At 37.8% G+C, this 12325-nt stretch overlaps 1 protein-coding gene across 1 annotated transcript; it reads left to right on the top strand.

Moving 5' to 3' along the window:
- The first annotated feature begins 603 nt into the window (after window positions 1–603).
- LOC101847089 (spermine oxidase) lies at window positions 604–11705 on the top strand. Its single transcript, XM_005092173.3, has 6 exons — window positions 604–1034; window positions 4509–5411; window positions 8092–8221; window positions 8638–8764; window positions 9938–10058; window positions 10462–11705. The coding sequence occupies exons 1-6, from the start codon at window positions 830–832 to the stop codon at window positions 10554–10556; spliced, it is 1581 nt and encodes a 526-aa protein (XP_005092230.1). The 5' UTR covers window positions 604–829; the 3' UTR covers window positions 10557–11705.
- The last annotated feature ends 620 nt before the right edge of the window (window positions 11706–12325 follow it).

Raw genomic sequence — 12325 nt, 5'->3', positions numbered from 1 at the left:
GGGTTGTACGGGGGGAGGGGCATGTTAAAATCAGTTGGGTTTTTTTTCGACAGTAGCCTACATATTTTAAGGGTGGCCTAAGATCTACGATTGTATTGGTAGAGTGCCATTATTACAGGGCTGGTTTCTTTACCTTTTTAAAAATGTATTAGATCTATTGCAGATGTGTTGGTCTAGCAGACGACGGACGGTGCCTATTGTGAGTGGGTTACAAAAAGTTAGAAAAGTAAAAAAATTAAACTAGATCTACTCCTGAGTTTATTGAAACCAACATCGGAAAGAAAACAATTTATGACATTATTTCAAGGGTGGTTTTTTTGTGTGCTGTTGTTACGTTCACAGCCAAACGGTTTCAACAAACTCAATCGATAATGATTAAAGAATAAAATATGTTTAAAATTCACTTGCCAATGAAAACATGATCAAAGGCTTGAATGAGGTCGCCTCGTCTATCTGGATGTCAAGACGAATCATAACAAATCCGACAAAGCGAGCCTTAGACCAGCTATATTTAGAACCCTCCCTCCCCCACGTAGGAATGGAATTACCCAAACAACGCGTGAATACTGTGGCCTTGCCTTGTCTGTGACGTCAGCACAGGCCAACGCGTTTGTAGGCAACTGCGAAGGATTGGCTGGCTCGGTGTTTAGTGTGCAAGTGTGAGAGCCTCGATCAACATGAAATTCTCGTCGGGGCCTGTGTTTTCCGAATGTTTTTGATGTGAATTTATCATGTTATGTGTTATGGTACGATATATTTCACAATTGGATTCGTAAACGTGAACAGCAAGTGAAAGAAGGGTCTATTTAGTTCTGTTACTGTTTCGTCTATGAGCCGTGAACGCGTCAGCTGTTCCATAATGGAAGGAGGGGGTCAAGAGAAGTCGAAGAAACGACAACCCAAAACCATCATTATTGGAGGTGGTATAGCTGGTCTGGCAGCTGGCAAGTATTTACAACTTGAAGGCTTCAATGATTTCTTAATTTTGGAGGCTTCTGATCGAATAGGAGGGAGAATCTGGAGTGTCCCAGTTGGTAAGTGAACGCTTTAGCGGACACGAACTTCGTCATTCATTCACTATTGATCTTGACATGGATGCGTCCATTATTCTAGTGGGTTAGCAATGGCATGAGAGAAGTACGTGTCATAAAAAGTCGTTAGCTGTTTGATAATGATAGGCTACCCATTCTAATGTTAGAGGTATTTCTTTTATTCATCCAGAACTCGAGCATAAACAAACAGCTCGCTTTTTTGTTGTAAGGGTAGCTCGAATCATAAGCTCTGTCGTCGACGTCTCGAGTGGTGCACTGGGTTGGCGGGTTTGGCCGACGCCGACATGGGTGAAGGTCAGGAAAGGGCAGTGGCTGTCCGGTGACGGGTTTCTTGTCCTAAATGGCCCTGGCCCCAGGCCTAGTGGCTCCTTTGACTCCCTTGTCCACTGCCTGTGAGGATGCAGACTGGTGTTCGACCAAGCGATCACTGATCTGAAGAACTCGACGTTTGCATGTCTACGTCTAAATATCGAAATATGGCTAACTTTGAAGGCCTGAAAACTGAAGAAAATAGCCCAATCCGTTCTTTGATTTCCACTCCTCTTCCTGGCCCCTTGTAACCTTGTTAGCCTAGCCTAGTTCGACGTTTCAAACTGCCTCTGGTTATTCCTATTCCATTACATTAGATCACTAGAGCACAATGATTACGGCATGATTAGAACACGGAAAGGCCCACACCATGACTGTTGAAGTTGAGTCAGGTCCCTCCGGCCCGCTAGACACAGGCCGCACCCTTTAGTCGTCGTCATTGTTATTTTTTGGTCTTCTTTTGGCTTTAACTAACAGAGGCGGATCTGGCATCATCTCTGGGGGGGGGGGGGGGGGGGGGGGGTTATTGTTTTTTGGTGGGTTTTTTTAACTTGTCTTGTGTCTGCCCTGAGATTGAGATTAACTAGATCTAGCCTAGATCTAGAACTAGATTAGTGTAGTACAGACTTTTAAACACATTAATTTGAACTGTTTATAATAATATGGTACCTTACTTTAAATTATCATTGTTCTTCCAATTGGTCGATTTTAAGGACAAGCAGGCGAACCCAGATTTGGTCGGTTTCCAGAAATCTTGACCTACACCAAAAGTGGGCATTGCCCTACCTGTGGGAGAAGTTTGGTTTCCCTGGTGTGTTTTGGTTATTGAGAAAACTTTTCGTGTCTTTTAAAGAAACTGAATAAGGGGCTAAACTTTACCCTCGGTTTTCTCAAAACAGCTTTTTTCGGGATAGTATAGCCCCCTTGTACTTAAAAGCGATCAAATAGAATCTAAAGCAGTGAGGAAATGATAACTACTACTATGATGGATTAAGGCAACAGTCTTCTTGATGTAGAATCTATGTGTAGTGTCACGACGCAATGGAATCAGGCACTTGTTAATTTTTGGGTGCGGAGTTATTGGTTTCAGCTTTAAAAAAAAGCTTGTTCATTTGGAAGGAGTTCCGCAGAAGGCCGACCGATCAACAGCACCTAACCCAAACCCTTGTTGGCCTATAGTTTGTCATGGCAAGTGCCGGCCCTCTGCGGAACTCCTCCCTGTTCATTTGTCTTTTACTTTCGTTGAAATCCACACCCAATCTATCTTGAATAGAATGGAGAATTTACAATTAAATGAGGTGAGGGTCACCTGGTTTCTGTTTCAGAAGTAAAATTAGCGAGAAAATAGCCGCCAAAATATGGTGACTTCTAAAGCTTGAGTTCTTTAAAACTGCAAATTTAATTTTTGTGCTGTTAGTTACATTTTCCAAGTTTTTCTGTAAATTCCACACTGTACTGAGTTTTTGCGAGGATATTAAAGGCTTTGAGCCAAAGAACAAAAATTTGATAAAAATTACCACTCAAGCATAAAAATGGCCATTTTTTTATTTCATTATATTTTGACTAGTGCCTGGTTTCACTATGATGCCTCACAATAATTTGAACTCAATTAAATTTGTTTATTTGGAACGCTTACAAAATCCAGGCCTTTTATGTAATCAATATTATCTGCAAAGAAATTATGGGAAGTTCATTTCTTTGGTGTCTTGAGGTGGAATTTTTTCCCCAATTTTTATTGGCAAGGGTAAAACCCCCAAAAGCTATCAAAGCTCAGCCTGAAATTTTTAATTTAAAAAATGGTCATTTTGTTAAATAATGTTTTTTTTCAAAATGAGTTACTTCTCGCAATCCACGATTGGATGTTTATTAGCCAGAAATCGAAATAGGGAGCAAATTTGCACATATATATATGTCATCCATCATATGTCAAATGATGCTATTTTCTTCAAATTTGCAATGTCTTTTATGATCTCATTGTATAAACCCCACCCATAAATTTGATGCGCATGTGTCTGTAGGCCTAAAATCCGAGAGTATATTTTGTCAGCTTACCTTTCTAACACTTGTTAATCTGAGTGAGTGTGTCAGTACGATGAACAGGTTGTATGCATTATACAATGCTGCCTGGGCCCGGGCCAGGTTATGGACAGGGGCACAGAACAGGTTAAATTTTTGCAAGGGAAGTTAGTTTTTCGCAACAACCCAAAGCCCTATCCACTCACCCTCATCCTTTTGTGAATTCTTTGTTCTTTTCTGTGCTATCTACACTACAACAGGCAGGTCAGTTTGCTTATTTGAATTTCCAATTTTAGAAGTCTTTCGAATGCTCTATTACTATTATTAGTAGAAGTAGTAAGGGATTTTTTACTCAAGTTATAACGAAAGAAATTGGGACTCTAAAAACCATTTTAAAAATAATTTTTCATCAGTGACACGTTTTATTTCAGACTCATGTATAATATTGATTTGTCAAGAATTTGTGTTGAAATGAAAATTTCTCTGCCTTAAAGGACTTCATCGGTGTTTTGTTTTGTAGTTTTTTTATTTGTTTTGCTGTTTTCACTGCAAGTCACTGTAATGAAAATGTAGTGCCAGTTTAGTTGAAGTTCTACCCCACTGTTTCTGACTCCACCACCACGCCCTCCCTCCCCATATTTTTTCTGATCACTTGTTGTTAGAACTTACTTAATATATTCCTTATCCCTGCTAAATTCTGTGTTCTAAACGATTCTGCAAAATGAAGCAGCCCACCCACCCACCCATACGCTGTAATTTTTTGTATAAAATATCACTGCTTTTGGTCTAAATGCCCCCAGCACTTTTGGTACCTCGACCAATCAGGCGGGATTTCCGCAACACCTGACTGCGTAGATAGATTGCAGCTGACTGTGGTTGATTGGGCAGGACTTTCGGCAGACGGCATAGCACTCGACTTTTAACTAAACTATACTTTTATGATATTTTTACTAGTTTGAATCTTGTCAGACCTTGCTTGCTCAGTTTCAATGATGAAATCGTATAAATTATTATCATCATTGTGAATAACATAACAAAACTTATTAATAGCAAAATTCATACCATTATATTGTCTTGAACTGATAATGGTGAACTTATCAAATTGAATATATTTTTAAACTTTATTCTCAGATGACAATGGTCACAAAGCTGAGCTTGGTGCAAACTGGATTCATGGGGTTAAACACAACCCTATCTACAAGATTGCTGATGAGAACAACCTTCTTACGGAGAGAGAGCTTCATCTTAACAGTAAGAACATCTACAAGACAGAACTTGGAGAAACAATCTTTGAAGGTACGGTGAAGAAAGTTGACTTTGCTTATGGTACGATGCTCACCTCCTGTGAGGACTACTTCCTGTCACACATCCCCATTGATGTGAATGAAAGTGTGGGCAGTGAGCTTGACCGTCTAATTCTTGAAAAACTTGCAAACACAGCTGGAGAAGAACGGCAACAATTGGAATTAGTGTACCACCAACGGCGTCTTCTGGAGTGTTGTATCAGTGGCTGTGATAGCCTCTATGATGTGTCCTTGTCACAATTTGGTTCTTACAAAGAACTGCCAGGCCGTCACCTTGTTATTCCCCGTGGCTTCAGTGCTATTTTGGATATTGTGAGAGAAGGAATACCAGAAGATAGAATTAAACTCAATAGTCCTGTGCGCAAAATTCACTGGGGAGATGTGAGTGAAGGCCAGTGTCCAGAGGATATGGTCAGTGTGGAGTGTGAGAGTGGTGACATATATTATGCCGACCATGTGATAGTGACTGTATCCCTAGGTGTTCTCAAAGCAGCTTGTGATAGGATGTTTACCCCAGAACTTCCTCTGAAGAAAAAAGATGCCATTCATCACTTGGGATTTGGAGTTGTAAATAAAGTGATCCTTGTGTTTGATGGACCAGTTCTGGAGAAACCCACTCACCGCATACACTTAGCATGGGACCCAGCAGTCAACAATGAAGAAAATCTCAGGGAAAGATGGTACAGAAAAATATACTCTCTGGAAGTTGTACATGACAACGTACTTGTCGGTAAGTATTAAGAACCCTCCTACTACTCCAGCTTTCTCTCTCTCTTTCTCTGTCTTCCTTCTTCCCTGTCCTTCCTTTTTTACCCCATCTTTTAGCTGTGATTCTTCATGCTTCTTTCCTGTTACTATGACTGTGTTGTTTCCGTTCATCATATCTCATGAATTTACGCTGAAAAGTTAATTGACCTTACTTACCCTTTTCTCCTTTTCATGTTTGAGTTTTCTTTTTCCTTGAATTGTATTGAAATAAAATGTGTCTTTCTCTATCTTTCAAGCACTCTCAACTTCTTGTTGTTACTTGTTTCTTTTTATGGTTATTTTCCTGGTTATTCTTCACTTCATGTATTACAAATTTAGTTTATTTTGACATTTTTGAATAAGTTCATTTACGTGAAAGATCCATGAATGTAGATCTAATTGATTTTATTGTGGTAGGTTATGTGGTTCTCAAACAGTGTAAATGGGTGGTTGGCGGGTGCTCTGGTGTGGTTTGCTCCCTCTTTCGTATCGAACATCTATCGTCCTTATCTTGCCTTCTTCTCTTCTGTTTTCTTTTGTAACACCTCTAATCTTCTGGCGCTCATATGACCTTATGCAGTTGCGAGTTCAGTAAAACCTCTACTAGAACTAACTAAAAAACGGTGTAAGACCTTTGAAAAGTCGAGTTCTTTGTAAGCATTGAACTCAATGTCTTCAAAGCAGGTGTCTCATGCCTTTGATCTCTACTATTATCTTGGGTTGCCACTTTTGTCAGACAAGTTTTTTACCCTATCCGTACACCCTGGGGGCATTTTGTACCTCCGGGGTTGTATTCTTCACATTTTAGAATACTTCTAGTTTGAAGATCTCTTTGAAACTTTCAGTATTTCTCAAAAAGTCATCTTTGGAAAGTGGTGGCACTGAGTTCCCCATGTCGTATTGATACCATAGTAAAACACGACATACATATAGGGTTACTTTAAGGAGGTTGTAAGGTCAAGCTTCTTCAATTTCTGTAATGTGAAGTTTTCACTTTGTTGCAAGATCTTTGCATTGAATGTTGATTAGCACACTCATGATCTATATTTTGTGCTGTCTTTGAGTCCTGCTTACAACCAGCCACTTCGAAGGCCTTCTATATTGCTAGAAATTAAGACACATCTGTAAACTTGCACTGCTTTGTCCCTGTTGTTTCAAGCTTGAATGTTTCCTAGTATTTAATGTGACACTAATTATATGAGGATGATATCCTTTTCTTGTCTAGTAAAAGTTTATTTTTAGAAAGAAAAACCTTTTTCTGGACCAGCTCTATGAAACTGTTGGTAAAAATAACCATCCGTTGATGGATTACATAAAAAGCTGGAGACAACAGCTGTCACACCTGGAGCTTAGTGCTTGTGAACTTTTTAGCCTACCTGTTCTATAGCTGGAGGTGTGTACTTGAGGGAACATCATTCTTCATCAGCATGTAATTTGTTTTTACTCTTATTAAATTTTATATCTGTACGACTTGACACCTAAAGCTAACTGAAATATGACTGAGGAAGTAGTTGATCCTATGAATATCTAAACAGTTTGAGACAATTGTTGTCTTCAGGCTTTTGTGTTAGGTGAGAGCACTTTTCCTTTGATATTTCAAGCTTCAGTTGTAAATTGTAATGGTAGGCTGGGGTTTAGTTGCAAAGAAACATGAATGTTGCATAAAATCAAATTTGTTACTGCTGAAATTTAAATTAATCAGAATACCAGCCGTGGCAGTGTTAATGATTTTTGTTCTGGTTACTATAGGGTTTTTTTTCTGTCTGGCAACCACACAGAGCCCCACATCTTTGGAACTAAAAATTGAATCCTAGTCTTTTTAGTAAGGGTTTTTGTATCATGTATATTCTATGCTGCTTAAAGGATGTGCATGTGATGAAGTTGTGATTTTTCGAGAAGGGTGGCCTCAGAATACCTGTTATGGAACAGATTTCAACAGCTCAACACATTTCAATAGCTGTCAAAATAAATTTATAATTGGGTACAGTTTTAGATGGCTTTTCTGAATTCAGTGAGAACATATATTATTATATATATATATATATATATATATATATATATATATATATAATAATGAACACTTTTTCCCTTTGATAAAATTACTGTATGTGCCCTGAATAGTCTCATCATCTGCCATGGAAACACTTCAAAGTTGAGTGTGTTCTATTGAAGACGTTCCCCTGTTTTTTTTAATGCAGTCATGTAAAAAGAAAATAGTATTTTCCCTGCATGGGGGGAGGGAGAAACTTACTTCGCACTGGCAGTATGTGACCTAGTCTATAGAGACTATCATTATAACACTCAACAGTCTACGCTCGAATATTTTCTTTATTCCATCATTTTTTTTTTTCTTTCCCTACTTACTTTTTATGTCTAAAGACTCTGCTTTCACTATGGCTTGTTTGTGTCTAGAGATGTTACCAATTCAAATAAACTCTTCAAGAATATTTCCCTCACCTCAGGAGATTAGACTGGAAGAAAATGTGTGTGAGGGAAGAGTGTTAAAAAAATTCAACATCTTTTCATGTTATATTTAAGAAAATGGATATATGGTACAATGATTTTTTTCATCCCTTTTTTTTTTTTAAAGGTAGCAAATCCTGTTTGTGGTGTTTCATTTCAGTGTGATGATAATGTTTGTAAAAATTGTTTTGTCTTTGTAGGTTGGCTGTCTGGAAAGGAAGCGCTGTTCCTAGAGTCTTTGACTGATGATGAAGTTCTGGAGGCAATGGATAAGGTGGTGCATATGTTTTTGCAAGGACAAGACATTCCAACATTGAAAAAGGTTATACGGTAAGTTTTGTGAGAACGAGATGTTCATAATTAATAACAATATGATTCAATTATGGCCAAACTGCTGTGTTTATTTCCCAAATGCAGCTTTCACTTATTATTGCTTTTTTGACATTTGATGAATTTGAATAGTTGGAGAGACAATGGAAAGAGGAGAGGAGTCACAGCTTGTTGAAAGAATCGTTTAAAGTGATTACAATATGTTAAAGTTGATTTCAAAGTCATGATTTTTTTCTGTTAAAATGCTGTAATACACTTGTAAATTGAGTAGCACTATTTGGGGTAGAGGATACAGGTTTTAAAGTAAAAGATTTATTTCTCTTATTTATTGCTATTTAGTGCCCTGTAGACTATTGCAGTTGCTTCATAGATTTCTGTAGTGTTGATGTAAAACTACTTTGCTTTTCATATTTCAGAACGTCATGGGGCAATAACAAGAATTCTAGAGGATCGTATAGCTTCATTGCTGTGGGTTCTACTCAAGAAGATATATTACATTTAAAGCACCCTCTCACGAAAAACCTACAAGACAACACAAAAAAGGTGATTTGAAAACTACTCATTACCACAATGTTCAATGTTTGACAAGGTTGGATTGTTTGTTTTTTACGTTCTGGTGACTTTTAGTGCAGCCTGAACTTCGTTGTCTCCCCCCCCGCTCCCCTTTTTAGTTTAAGTTAGATTATTATGAGTTATTGAATGATTAGCCTTATGTTAACTTTTCAAAAGAAGGATTTTTTTTTTCCGTTTACATAAAGCAGGTCACACATTTAGGAATTTCCTGTGTTTTTGATCCTACAGTACCAATTATTGCTCTAACGACTTTGTTTGACTTGTTTTTAGAGGATTTGAACTAAAGCAGCATTTATCATTATTAAACACTTTCCACGCACCTAGCTCGCAAAACTTTTGTCCCCTTGTAGTAGGATGCAGATGGGGAACATCAGTACTATTCCCATATCTAGGAGAAAATACCCCAACCAGTATGAAATTATCAGAACATTGATAAAATTGAATGTGGCGATTGCAAGTTCGCCAGAAAAAAAGGAATTGGAATCAGAACTGAGACTATTACATCTAGCACATTCATCACCCGAATCCTCGTCATAGTATCGGTGTAAAACGACACTTATGCTAGGTCTACTCGACATTTATTTTTGTAAAAATTCACCTTAATTTTTTTTGTAAACGAACTGATTTCTGTACTCAAAATGCCACACATACGATTCACAAAGAAAATTGTTACTTTGATGAAAAGTGTGCATGTCTAAAAGAAGATCATTCCTACAATATTTTTGTCCATATTTTATTATATTGCAATTACCTATTGGTGTCCCATGGGGAAAGGGGACGGATTCTTGCCATCTCTGATCGGCGTTCTGTTGGGGCAAAGTGTTAAAATGTGTCAAGGCGGCATCTTAAATCCTTCCAGAGGTGGACATTCATTTGCTGGGTTCTTGCAAGTACTTTGAGTACCCACTGATTCCATATTATTTGTAGGTTTCTGCAAAAATTGATAATATGATGAGGGTTGTTTTAAAAAAAATATAAATTACATTTTACGTTTCCTGAACAAGGCTTTAATCTTTTCTTTGCCGTGAAAGTCTTTTCTGAGCACTTTTCATTGACGCTATATATTTTAAAGTGTCTGTGAATTAACTTAAAAAAATTTTTTTGTGAGGTGTCTCATTTGGAATCATATATTAATGTCCTCAGCCGGTTGTGCTGTTTGCTGGAGAAGCTACCCACCCGTCCTTCTACTCTACCACTCATGGTGCCCTGGTCACTGGGAACAGAGAGGCTGCCCGAATATGCAAGTTCTGGAAGCCTGCTGAAGGTGAGAGACTCAGAAAACCTCCAGTTGTGATATATTTTTGTGGACAAAATAGAACGTTTTTTCTAAAAATGCTTGGACACTGTTTTTAAATTCTAGACGCACATATTCTAATCAAATGTAGACTATAAATGTGAACTGGGATGACATTATTATTTTGAAAGTTAATAATATTTACTGAGAACTGAAATAATGATTGATTTTTACATTATGCCTTATTGTGTAAGTTTGCTACATAGTTCAGGTCCATCTGAAGGTTCTGTAAGAAGATCTTTAGGACATTTTAAAAAAGGAGCATTAGCCTACTTACAAAGACCAGGTTTAAAATCATGGTAGGAAACAAATATTTATGTGTTGCAAAAATAATAGTGATGGTCAAGTGATGATTTTCTTTCAAAATTTTCAGATGCAGCAGGGAGATATGCAGACTTGGGTTTGAGTGATGCTGAGAACACTGAAGAAGAAGAATCATCTGAAGATGAAGGGTTGTGCTTCATGTAAATTCTGATGGTGGATTCTCAGTGATAAACACGGATATGGATACTTTGATTCCCTTTAAAGAACTTTGGATATGGCACTGGCAGTTTTTTTATGGAAGTTACAGAAACTCTTATTTTAGTTAACTTTTGAGGTCATGTTTTAATAGTGATTAAGAAAATACAAAGTATTATAAACCCAGAAATATGCTTTGTTATTAATATCATCAAAGAATAACAAACTGAATAGCTTTCTTATTGGTTCTTCGAAACCTGTGTATGCAGGGCTCAATCTGACATGTACATTTACTAATTGCATTTTAAAATGTATCTCCGTCTAAAACTTTAGAGGCAGTCCGACCTTTTGTCTTGTAGTGTTGCCATTATACAGAGTTGTGACACATTGTCTTGGCGATGGCATTGTTTTGGCATTGTCGTCTACAGAAGTCTATCCAAGCGGTGGGATCATTTTGTGATAATTGCTCATACTGATGCTGAAGCAAAGATGCGTTAAGTGTTTTTAGGAGTGACTCAAAGTGGTTTTGTTTGGAAGGGGGGGATGAGTTAAGTCACTTGGTGAAAGGAGACACACTTCGTAGCCTTGCTAAGAGCAGATATTCAAAATTATTGCATTTAAAGTTGTTAACAGCTGTGGTGTGAAGTGTATTCTCCATGTGTGCAGGACCCTTTGCAAGATCTGTGATTCAAGAAAGAGTGTTGATAATTTTTCACTCAAATTGGATTTGGTTTTGGAAAGATGCATCATTGTTTGTTCAAAAGTTGGATTAAAGCATCTGTATACTCACAAAGTATTTTGCTAATCAACAACGATCTCAAAGTGAACTGATGCTTTGTGTTTAAATAAACAGCTAAAATTGTGTCACTGGGTCACCCTTTCTTCCTGTGGCCAGTGACTGCATTGATTCATTTCCATCCTAATTTTTTCCTTTACCTTGTAAATGCTGTGGTTGAATATATGTATGACACCTGCAGGAATTGCCCAAATTTGCATCATCAGTTCTCTTGTAGCAGCTGATATGCTGGAGAATTTTGTGTGATCTTTATGATTTTAATGCTTGTAAATATTTATAAATGAGGGCACATCATGGTCCTAGGGGTCGGCCTCTGATTGCCCTAGTGTAGGATGATAAAAAGCAATGATCTACTCAAGTTACTAAATGTGTTGACTGTCTTTCCTTGTGGTGCTTATGTTTATGATAATTGTGTGTCCAGACAACCTGTTTCCATACAGCCACCCATTTTGAAAGCTCTAATTCTAACTTTGAAGGATGTATTCTCCTGAGGCCTGTGCTGCCTTGTGATGGCAGTATAGTATTTAACTTTTGAAGACGGTGAATCATTCTTATATTTAAAATACTATATGCATTTCAAATTTTGCTGTCTATGATGGGTATTATTCATCAAAGGCTATGCTCAAATTCATTGTGAATTTAGGTGGACAGGTCTAGCTTCAGTATAAAAAGGATTTGATGCAAGAAACGTTTTCGTCTCCCTCCTTCCCCCCTTTCCTCCATGTCTTTCATGTCCTGTCTCTCTCTCTCTCTTTCTGTCTGTCTCTCTCTCTCTCTTTCTGTCTCTCTCTCTCTCTCCGTCTCTCTCTCCCTCGCTCCTTCCCTCTCTCTCTCTCTCTCTCTCTCTTTCTCTCTCTCTCCCACACACACACACACTTTGACTGTCTCTGAAAGTGATCTGAATTTGATTTTTTAATGTCTGATAATGATTAATAAATAGTAATTCATGTTTGCACTCTGACGTCTTTACTTTAAAGAGAAA

Source organism: Aplysia californica, unplaced genomic scaffold, assembly GCF_000002075.1.
Source record: "Aplysia californica isolate F4 #8 unplaced genomic scaffold, AplCal3.0 scaffold00041, whole genome shotgun sequence".
Classification (NCBI taxonomy): Eukaryota; Metazoa; Mollusca; class Gastropoda; order Aplysiida; family Aplysiidae; genus Aplysia; species Aplysia californica.
This window is presented reverse-complemented; position numbering and strand designations above follow the sequence as displayed.

Coding starts and splice junctions, on each gene's coding strand:
- LOC101847089 (XM_005092173.3), top strand. CDS start 830: ATGAGCCGTGAACGCGTCAGCTGTTCCATAATGGAAGGAGGGGGTCAA. Junction 8,222..8,637: donor ACATTGAAAAAGGTTATACG/GTAAGTTTTGTG, acceptor TTCATATTTCAG/AACGTCATGGGGCAATAACA. Junction 10,059..10,461: donor GTTCTGGAAGCCTGCTGAAG/GTGAGAGACTCA, acceptor CAAAATTTTCAG/ATGCAGCAGGGAGATATGCA.